The 10,425-nt window shown below is 44.7% G+C and overlaps 2 protein-coding genes across 2 annotated transcripts in view; one reads left to right on the plus strand and one right to left on the minus strand.

Moving 5' to 3' along the window:
* MPZ (myelin protein zero) overlaps nucleotides 1-430 on the minus strand; it is a 5,430-nt gene extending 5,000 nt beyond the window's left edge. The window contains exon 1 of the mRNA XM_017860865.1: nucleotides 292-430. Coding sequence (XP_017716354.1) covers nucleotides 292-388 — 97 coding nt within the window. The 5' untranslated portion in view covers nucleotides 389-430. The remainder of the gene's footprint in view (nucleotides 1-291) is intronic.
* A 4,753-nt stretch (nucleotides 431-5,183) lies between these two features.
* The window catches only part of SDHC (succinate dehydrogenase complex subunit C), a 43,626-nt gene continuing 38,384 nt past the window's right edge, over nucleotides 5,184-10,425 (plus strand). Inside the window, exon 1 of the mRNA XM_017860812.1 lies at nucleotides 5,184-5,242. Within this exon, the coding sequence (XP_017716301.1) occupies nucleotides 5,223-5,242 (20 nt within the window). The 5' untranslated portion in view covers nucleotides 5,184-5,222. The remainder of the gene's footprint in view (nucleotides 5,243-10,425) is intronic.

Genomic DNA, 10,425 nt, shown 5'->3' on the forward strand with positions numbered 1-10,425 from the left:
TATATATATATATATAAATTTTACAGATGAAGTCTGGCTATGTTGTCCAGGCTGGTCTCCAACTCCTGGGGCTCAAATAATTCTCCCACCTCGGCCTCCCAAAGTGCTGGGATTACAGGCATGAGCCACCGTGCCCGGCCGGCCGCATATTTTTTCTTTCTGAATATAATGTCACCTTCCTGCTCCTGCTTGCTCTTTCTTTGGTTGCAGTGGGGAGTGCAGCAAAGGCAGTGGGGATTGCTGAGAGACACCTGAGTCCCAAGGCTCCCAGAGTAGGGTGGCTCCACTTACCCAAAGAAGAGAAGAGCAGCACAGCCAGGATAGGGCTGGGGCTGGATGAGGGAGCCCCAGGAGCCATAGCTGGGGCAGGGACAGGGGCCCGGAGCATCTGTGGGGTTGAGAAAGTGGGGGACCAGAAACTGAACGAGGGGTTCCTGGAACCTGCTTAAAATCCCCTGGAGCCCCAGGATGAGGGGGCTGTCCTCAGCGAGTAACCAATTGCAGCCTGGCATGTGCAGTTGAGAGGTGGTGGGGAGGGGGACAGAGTGCAGGGAGCAGAAGGGGCATTGTATAGTATGGGTGGAGGGGTGGGGGTACACATACCACCCCATACACAGAGGGCTTTGTGTCCACTGGCCTCCCCCTGCCTCAGGCTGGAATGTTGCGGGGGGCGGGGGGGGGGTGGTGAGGGAGAGGGACAAAAACAGGGACACAGACACACTTCTCTGAGGGATAGATAGGGAGCCTCAATTTAAAGGCCATTAAAAGGGATTCCTCCTCAGTCTCCTTGCCTGAGAGGTGCTGAAACTCAGAGCCCTAGGAACTAGGTTTTCCTGAGAGAACTCTGAAAATAGGATCCTTTGTTATCTCCACTAATGTGGGCTGCATTATAGACTTCTTGAGATGACCAAGTCCTATGGGAGTTTTATTCCTCGCACCTCCCTGCATCCTGTGCGATTCTTCCCAGATAGACGTTTTTCTCCACTGGACTATTTCCAACCAAGAAGCCCCTGACCTTTCCCTCTTTGTCAAGAAGTCCTTCAGTGCTTCATGCTGCTGTTGAAGTCCATTTCAGTTTATTTCAAGGCTACAAAATTGTGTTGAGTGCCAGCAATATGTAAAGTATGATAATGCAGGTAATAGACAGAGGAATAAAAATTAAGTCCTTCCCGCAAGGAGTTGAAAATTTGGTTTGGGGAGGTGGAGGTGGGAGGATCAGAGGACAAACCCATCAACAGTCAACTATAATAAGCCATGATACTTCCATTAGTAATGAACAAAATGCTGGGAATACAAAAGAGGAGTGCACACAACTGCAACATCAGGAAGACTGAGTAAGTTATATGAGATATTAAAGACAAAATAAACTTTATTTAATAAATGAAGTTTATGTCAGGCACAGTGACTGACACCTGTAATCTCAGCACTTGCGTATTGGTACGCTTATGCAGGAGGATCACTTGAGTTTAGGAGTTTGAGACCTGTCTGGGTGACATAGCGAGACCTCGCCTCTACTAAAATTTTTTTAAAAATCAGCTGGGCATGTTGTCACATGCTTGTAGTCCCAGCTACTTGGGAGGCTGAGGCAGGAAGATCGCTTGAACCTGGGAAATCAAAGCTGCAGCAAGCTATGACTGCGCCACTGCTTTCCACCCTGGGCTACAGAATGAAACTCTGTCTCAAAAATAAATAAATAAGTAAGTAGTCAAACAAATAAATAGTTCAGAGGGAAGAATAGTTGCGTCTAGGAGACAATGTTAGATATGAACCAGTCTTGAAGGATGACTATCATTTTGGAAAGGGAGATGGGGAGGTTACCAGAAGATAGAACAGCAAAAGCAAGGACAAAGAGGTGAGAGAGACAGAAAGAGAGAGAATGTGTGTGTGTGTGTGTGTGTGTTTGTGTATGCGTGTGTATACAAGATTTAGGTTTCTGAAGTGTTGGATACATTCAGGGCAGATCTTGTGCCATCCACTTTGACTTGATTTGGGGAAACTTGAAGTGGCATAGTCGGAAATGAGACCAGACAGGAAAGTGGAAGTCAATTTGGGAAAGGCCTTAAATGACAGGTGAAAGAAGGTGAATTCAATTTGGCACATCATGAGAATCTAAAGGTGTTGGGATGGAGTTAGCAATGGGGATGTCTACATAACCAGAGCTGAGGTTTTTTTGTTTGTTGAGGCAGTCTCGCTCTGTTGCCTAGGCTGGAATGCAGTGGCATGATCATGGCTCACCGCAGCCTTGACCTCTGAGGCTCAAGCAATTGTCCTACCTCAGCTTTCCAAGTAACTGGGAATTACAGGCACATGCCAGCATGCTGGGCTAGTTTAAAAAAAAACATTTTTTTTTTTTTTTTTTTTTTTTTTTTCCCCAGAGGCAAGGTCTTGCTCTGTGGCTCAGGCTGTAGTGCAATGGTGTGGTCATAGCTCACGGCAGCCTCAACCTCTCAGGTTCAAGCGATCCTCCTGCTTCACCCTCCAGATTAGCTGAGCGACAGGCAGGCACCACCACAGCCAGCTAATTTTTCAATTTTTTGTAGAGATGGGGATCTCACTATGTTGCTCAGGTTGGTCTTGAACTCCTATACTCAAGTGATCCTCCTGCCTTGGCTTCCCTAAGTACTGGGATTACAGGTGTGAATCACCGTGCCTGACCTCTAGAGGTTAATTTAAGTGGGGTGGTCATTGTTATTCCTGCTATGAGACCACTGCAGGCTCACCCAGTGAAGGCCAGTGTCCTGGTACCTTCCTGGCATCTCATTAGACTACAGTCCTGGTGGGTTTGGTCAATAGTATTAGATTTGGGTTATGGAGTTCTAAATATGGGATTGCTTATGAAGTCCATAGGCAAAATCATCATCATTGACAAATGTTTACAGGGTGTTGTAGTCAACATTTCTATAAAACAGCAATTCAAAGTACAAAAAAAGAAAAAAAACCAAAAACCCAAAACTCTCCCCTCCAAAATTTCCACCTAACTCCACCTCCCAACTGTAAGTCATCATTTTCTCCTTACTTAACCACTCCTTTTATCTATACCCTTTTCAAGGGGTTGTTGCTACTTTCTTTGTTGCATTTCTTTATTGATCCTGCTAAGACTATAACCTTCTTGGGGATAATACAAACATCTGTATCTTTGAACCCCCTATAGAACTTTTCATGGACTGACAAAAAGTCCATAACTACATGCTAAATGAAATTATTAATATTTAAAGAGCTGAGTGGGCTGGGAGCAGCAGCTCGCACCTATAATCCCAGCACTTTGGGAGGCCGAGGACAGTGGATCACTTGAGGTCAGGAGTTCGAGCCCAGCCTAGCCAACATGGTGAAATCCCGTCTCTACTAAAAGTACAGAAAATTAGCAGGGCATGCTGGTGCACGCCTGTAATCCCAGCTACTCAGGAGGCTGAGGCAGGAGAATTGCTTGAACCTGGGAGGCAGAGGCTGCAGTGAGCTGAGACAGCGGCACTGCACTCCAGCCTGGGAGAGAGAGTGAAACTCTGTCTCAAAAAAAAAAAAAAAAAAAAAAAAAAAAAAAAAAAAGAAAGAAAGAAAGAAAGAGAAAAAAGCCAAAAAAGATCTGAGTGAAAGAGGCATTCCTTGGGTTTGTTAACGTGAAGCTCCAGAGAGCCAAGTCAATGACTGGAGGTTCGATAGCACAAAACTGTTATTTAAATATAACTTTCTAACGAATACGTTGTTCATTAAATAAAACTGGTTGTTTGAGGTACCCATCATTGAATGTGGGGGGGTAGAGTCTTGAAGATCAGCTGTCACGGATGTTGCAGAGGAGATCCCTGCATGGATAGAAGATTGGATTAGAGAGCCTCTTCCAATCCTAAAGTGTATGAATGTGCTTTCTTTGTCAAGCATTACAGAAACGCAAAGTAGTATTATTCATCTGATGCAGAAATAAGTGAATTTGTGCTATTTAAATGCTGAAGTGCAGGGATGCTAAATATACATGAGATCTCAATAGTAATATAATTATTTTTTTTTGTAAAAATAGGAGTTGCTCTAGGCTGTCCCTTTTACTCCTCTCCACTATACTCCCCACAACAGTCAAGAACTTTTGCGCTCTGTTTCCTTCCTTTATCATTTGCTCTTCTTCATTCTTCAGTCTTGAGTGCTCGGCAGTTGATTCCTGTGCTTGGGTTCCTTAAAACTGTATATATATAAATCAAAGCATGTTCTCCCCCTCACTCCGGCTTCTTCTAGCTGGGGGTGTCACCCACATAGCGCTGAAACAAGGAACAAGGGAGCATTGTCCTCGGCTAGTGGGCGCCTGGTTCATGTGGCAGCTCAAACCCAGGAATTGTGCTGTCTAACCGAGGTGGTTAGATGAGGCTCCTCGTTTTCGGGAATGGTGGTCCGTAAGGGCCTCTCGAGGCCCCTCTACACACTCCTCAACTTACGTCACAATTTATGTATCTGTCTGGTTAAAGCTTCGTATTAGAACGGGAGGGAGCCCAAAGTATCTTTTTTCTTGGGTGTCTCAACCGGCCAATCACGTTTTTAGGCCGACCTGGAGGCACGGGGAACGCAACAGACTGCGAAGTCCTTAAGAAAGAATCTAAACAAGTCCGCCGTTCGCTGTTTGGGAGTGCGATGCAAAATGAATATGTACGCAGGTGGAACGTAGACTGCAGATTTTGAGCCAGTGGCGTTTCTGCCCAAATCCTGGCAAATTCCAGTAGAAGTCAGTGGCAGGAGGCGGGAGAGGAGACTAAAAAATCAGCAAACGGCCGGGCGCGGTGGCTCACACCTGTAATCTCAGCACTTTGGGAGGCCGAGGCGGGCGGATCACCAGGTCAGGAGAGCCAGACCACCCTGGCTAACATGGTGAAACCCCGTCTCTACCAAAAATACAAAAAATTAGCCAGGCGAGGTGGCGGGCGCCTGTAGTCCCGGCTACTTGGGAGGCTGAGGCAGGAGAATGGCGTGAACCCGGGAGGCGGAGCTTTCAGTGAGCCGAGATCGCACCACTGCACTCGAGCCTGGGCGACCAGCGAGACTCCGTCTCAAAAAACCAAGAAACAAACAAACAAAAAACCCCAGAAAACAACCAGCAAACCAGCTGCGCAGAGCCGAGCGGAGAAGCTCCAGAGCCTTTTAAAGAGACTCTGGCCACATGACACCCCAACCCCGATCCCCGCCCGCGCGCCTCCGCCCTCAGGTGGCGGGGCCGCCGGGCGTCACTTCCGTCCAGACCGGAACCCAAGATGGCTGCGCTCTTGCTGAGGTGACTTTAGTGTGGGACTAGGGGTTGGTGTCCGCGGCCCTCCGGAGACCTGAACTGGCCCCTCACGTTTTGCTGATAACTCTTTATCTTGTGCCTGGGCAGGGAAAGGACCCATGGGTGTGGAGGCCAAGCGCTCGGGGATCCTAGAGACCCCTTTTCCCCTCTCCCCCAGCCGCTCCGGTGCGTTCCATAGGGCTTCGGGGTCGCTGGCTTCGTATCGAGGGGCGCTCGGCTCTCGCCCCTTCTGTTTTCCCCACCTCGTCTAGTACTTCTAACGCAAATTGCTCTCGGGCTTGCATCCAGAGCGGAGCTCTGAGAAAATAACTTCAAGGTCAGCCACTCATGGGTCCTACGATTTCCAGAGCGTGTTTAGACATTTAGCTTCGGAGAGAGAGATCTTGGTGTATTTTGCCTTTGCTTCGAATGCCTTCAAACAGCAGCTGCTCCCGCCGTGAGTGGGCGCTGTCTGGGTTCCCAGTGGGCTGCTGGCGAAAGGTGCAGAAGGCCTGGACCCCTACTGGGGTGGTGATTAGCATTAGCACCCAGGGCAGACCTCTGCAGCCCCAAAGCAGCCCGGGGAATTCATTTTTAGTTCATCTTTTTATTTGGCAGGGAGAGTGAGTGTCCCAGTTTTTCTCTAAAATGTGAATTAGTTGTCCAGAGAAATACCCTAGATTTTCTTTCATTCTCAACTTTCCGCTATCTAGGTCTCATTCTCAACTCAGCCTCTCTAGTCACAGCGACTAGCGCCTTTAGACACGCCTGGTACAAATCCCAGCATAGTTTTGTGCCAGCCTTATTTTTGGAAATTGTTTGTTATGGAAAGTTAGCTTCAATGCCGTTGAGATTTCAATCCCTGATTTCCCCAAATGTGTTCTCATTTCTCTTTCCACTTCAGTCACCCAGTTTAAAATAGAGGGACTTTGTTTAGTTTTCTGCGAGAAAATGATTCCTCTTGGAGTTGAAATCAGGGATGTCTTAATCCTTCATTTTCTCCCTGTTTTTCATCTCCATATGTATCTTCTTTCTAAGGTATGCCAAGGCTTGTCTTGCCAGTGCTGCCTTCTTTATTCCAGATGGTTTGACCATAATTGAATGCTTTTGAATTCTCTGATATATTTTGGTATTGATGTTAGGGGGTTTTGGTAGAATTAACATTTAGTTTGAAATGATCATATTGGTTCCAAACAGTTCATTTTAGGAGTTTTGGGATTAGTATTTAGAAGCTGAGGATCTTTATACTCATTAAGTGTATCCATACGGTATCATTTTGAGTTGTGCAGCGCCGTCCACACTAGGATTCAATGCCAAGAAAGGTATATTTTTCATTAGTGGTAATCTGAAGCTCTCATCGAAAGGACACCTCTTTTTCTCATAAGGGCTTTTTTTAGGAGGAGAAATGAAGAATTAAAAAATTTTTTTTTCTTGATAGAAGTTCCCAGTCTAATTCCATTTCGCTAGAGGGATTTGGAACTGTTTATAATGTGCTGATTTAACCTCAAAGGAAAATACCTTCTGAGAAATCTTAGGAACTGATTTCTGGTTCTACATTTATTTTGGACAAGTCAAAGTCATTGATTCCATGGCTGTGGTTTCCTCATTTGTGTTGCAAATGGCAATAACTTGGGCCCACTTAAGAGAAATATTGGTTACACTTTTTTTGTTCTTTTTTTTGTTCTTTTTATTTATTTCTTTTTTTGAGACGGAGTCTGGGTCTGTCACCCAGGCTGGAGTGCAGTGGCGCGATCTCTGCTCACGTGGGATTACAGGCATCTGCCACCACACCACCATGCCTGGCTAATTTTTGTATTTTTAGTAGAGACAGGGTTTCACTATCTTGGCCAGGCTGGTCTTGAATTCCTGACCTCATGATTCACCTGCCTCGGCCTCCCAAAGTGCTGGGATTACAGGCATGAGCAACCACGCCTGGCCTTTATTTTTATTTTTGGTTAAACTTTAAAAAAATTATATTTACTTATTTTAATTGGCAAATAAAAATTGTATATATGGTGTACAATACGGTGTTTTGAGATATGTATACATTGTGGAGCTGTTAACATACGCATTACATCTTTGTGGGGAGAACTCTTGAAGTCTATTCTTAGTGATTTTCAAGTATACAATGCCTTGGTTTTGTGTGTGTGTTTGAGATGGAGTCTTGCTCTGTTGCCCAGGCTGAAGTGCAGTGGCGCTATCTTGGGTCACTGTAACCTCCGCCTCCTGGGTTCAAGCGATTCTCCTGCCTCAGCCTCCCAAGTAGCTAGGACTACAGGCATGCACCACCCATGCCTGGCTAATTTTGTATTTTTAGTAGAGACAGGGTTTCACCATGTTGGTCAGGCTGGTCTTAAACTCCTGGCCTCAGGTGATCTACCTGAGCCAGGCGTTAGCCACAAGGCCTGACCAATGCCTTATTAACTATAGTTAACATAATAATAACAACATAATAACATAATAATAACAATTGTGGCCGGGCATGGTGGCTCATGCCTATAATCCCAGCACTTTGGGAGGCCAAGGCAGGCAGATCATGAGGTCAGGAGATCAAGACCATCCTGGCCAACAGGGTGAAACCCCGTCTCTACTAAAAATACAAAAATTAGCCAGGTGTGGTGGTGCGCACCTGTAGTCCTAGCTACTCGGGAGGCTGAGGCAGGAGAATCGCTTGAACCTGGGAAATGGAGGTTGCAGTGAGCTGAGATTGTGCCACTGTACTCCAGCCTGGGTGACAGAGCAAGACTCAGTCTCAAAAAAAAAAAAAATACAATGTACTGTGTTGTACAATAGATCTCTTGAACTTACTCCTCCCATCTAATTGAAATTTTGTATCCTTTGACCAACTTCTTCCCCTTCCCCTTCCCCCTCCCTGACATGTAAATATGTTTAATGCTTGGCTAATTAAGAATTATTAGTTATCAGAGTGTTGTATTGTCATGGCTTTTGAATATATGCTCTCTATTTTGTATATTCTCTAAACAGTTCAGGGACCAGCTAGAGATGAACAACCAGCCAAGTAACACAAACCATTGGCAGTTAGTCAAGGAATGACTTGCCAAGGCCAAGGAGTTAGAGAACTAAGCTAAGGACAGCTAGGCTTCTGTCTAATAATGTTCATGCTCCTTAAGCACAAAGGCCCCAAGAGTTACTAACTATCTGGCCAGTACTCATTGTATTTAATGCTGTATGTGAAATGCCTCTAAATATTAAGGTTTAACTCTCAATTTATGAAACTGCTTTTAAAATAAGCATATTCATTCACAAACCCTTTTTTTTTTTTTTAAGCTGCTTCTATGTGTCAGACATTATTATAGGTACTGTGGATCCAAGGCCGGGTACAGTGGCTCATGCCTGTAATCCCAGCACTTTGGGAGGCCAAGGCAGGAGGATCACCTGAGGTCAGGAGTTCGAGACCAGCCTGACCAACATGGAGAAACCTCATCTCTACTAAATATACAAAAATTTGCCTGGCATGGTTGTGGGTGCCTGTGGGTGCCAGTAATCCCAGCTACTTGGGAGGCTGAGGCAGGAGAATTGCTTGAACCTGGGAGGTGGAGGTTGCAGTGAGCCAAGATTGCGCCATTGTGCTCCAGCCTGGGCTACAAGAGTAAAACTCCATTTCAAAAAAGAAACAAAATTAGCCAGGTTTGCTGGCACATGCCTGTAATCCCAGCTACCCGGGAGGCTGAGGCAGGAGAATCGCTTGAACTCGGGAGGTGGAGGTTGCCGTGAGCTGAGATTGCGCCATTACACTCCAGGCTGGGCAACAAGAGCAAAGCTCTGTCTCAAAAAAGTAAAAAAAAAATAAGAAAAGTACTATGGTACTATGGATCCAAAATATTTGAGTCCTATCCTTGAGCTCAAAGTCTAGCAGGGAGATAAATAGATTAATTATTAAACCACATAAGAAATATTGATAGATATAAACAAGTGTGAGAGCATGGCAGACATAGCAAGTAAGGTTAGAGAAGTGGTGAACTTGCTATCCAGGAATTGGCTTTTTTTTTTTTTTGAGACTGAGTCTCGCTCTGTCACCCAGGGTGGAGTGCAGTGGTGTGATCTTGGCTCACTGCAACCTCTGCCTTCTGGGTTCAAGTGATTCTCCTACCTCAACCACGCAGGTAGCTGGGATTACAGGGGTGTGCCAGTATGCCTGGCTAATTTTTGTATTTTTGGTAGAGATGGGGTTTCACCCTGTTGGCCAGGCTTGTCTCGACCTCCTGACCTCAAGTGACCCACCCACTTTGGCCTCTTATAGTGCTGGGATTACAGGCATGAGCTACCACGCTGGCCCTTAGGAATTGAGTTTTGAAGGATGAATTTAACAGGATCTGAGGGAGGCTCTAGTCAGAGAACAGCATGAGCATGTGGTCGAAAGAGGGTTTGCTGTATCTGGACGTAATGTAATGTTCAGTGTGGCAGAATTACAGTGGATTGAAAGAAATTTGTGGGAGGTTAGGTACAGAGAGTTGGCCACATTGTGAAGTGCGTTGTTTGCCCACAGTTTGGATCTTACATTGTAAGCAGTGGGAAATTGTTAAAAGACTTTTAGGCAGAAGAATGATGAAACCATGTTATTTTATTTATTTTTCAGTAAATTAATTCAGTAAATTAGGTATTGAATGATATATAAGAGATCGGTGCGAGGGAGATCAGTTCAGGAGCTCTTGTTACAGTCCTAGTGAGAAATGAAGAGGATATAGACTATAGCAATGGATTGGAATGAATTTTCCTAGCTATTAATGATAGGATTGGGTGATGCCATGCATACATATGGAGGGGTGGTGAAAGAAAATAAATCAAGGATGACTTAGCTTATAGTTTGGTAGTTGTGTGGTAATAATCATTAACCACAACTTCTGTATACAAATTATTATTCATCATGTCATTCAAAGTTATATATCTATTTTATTGTTGCTGTTACCTAGACATTTTTGAAACTTTTTGGTATACCATCAGATCAAGTTTAGAAACTCATTATATTACAGTCATATAATATATGACTATAATAAGATAAATTATAGTCACATCTTGTTTTGGACTAAAAATGATATCAATTTGATCACATAGACTTGGCTTTGAATAACTTTTTTTTCCAGAAATCAAATTTATTTTCAGTAGATGAGTATTTTTGTCACCACTGAGGGTTTTAGAAAGAATGCAATGCAAATTCTTTTTTTTTTTTT

Source organism: Rhinopithecus bieti, unplaced genomic scaffold (genome assembly GCF_001698545.2).
Source record: "Rhinopithecus bieti isolate Rb0 unplaced genomic scaffold, ASM169854v2 scaffold_57365, whole genome shotgun sequence".
Lineage (NCBI taxonomy): Eukaryota > Metazoa > Chordata > Mammalia > Primates > Cercopithecidae > Rhinopithecus > Rhinopithecus bieti.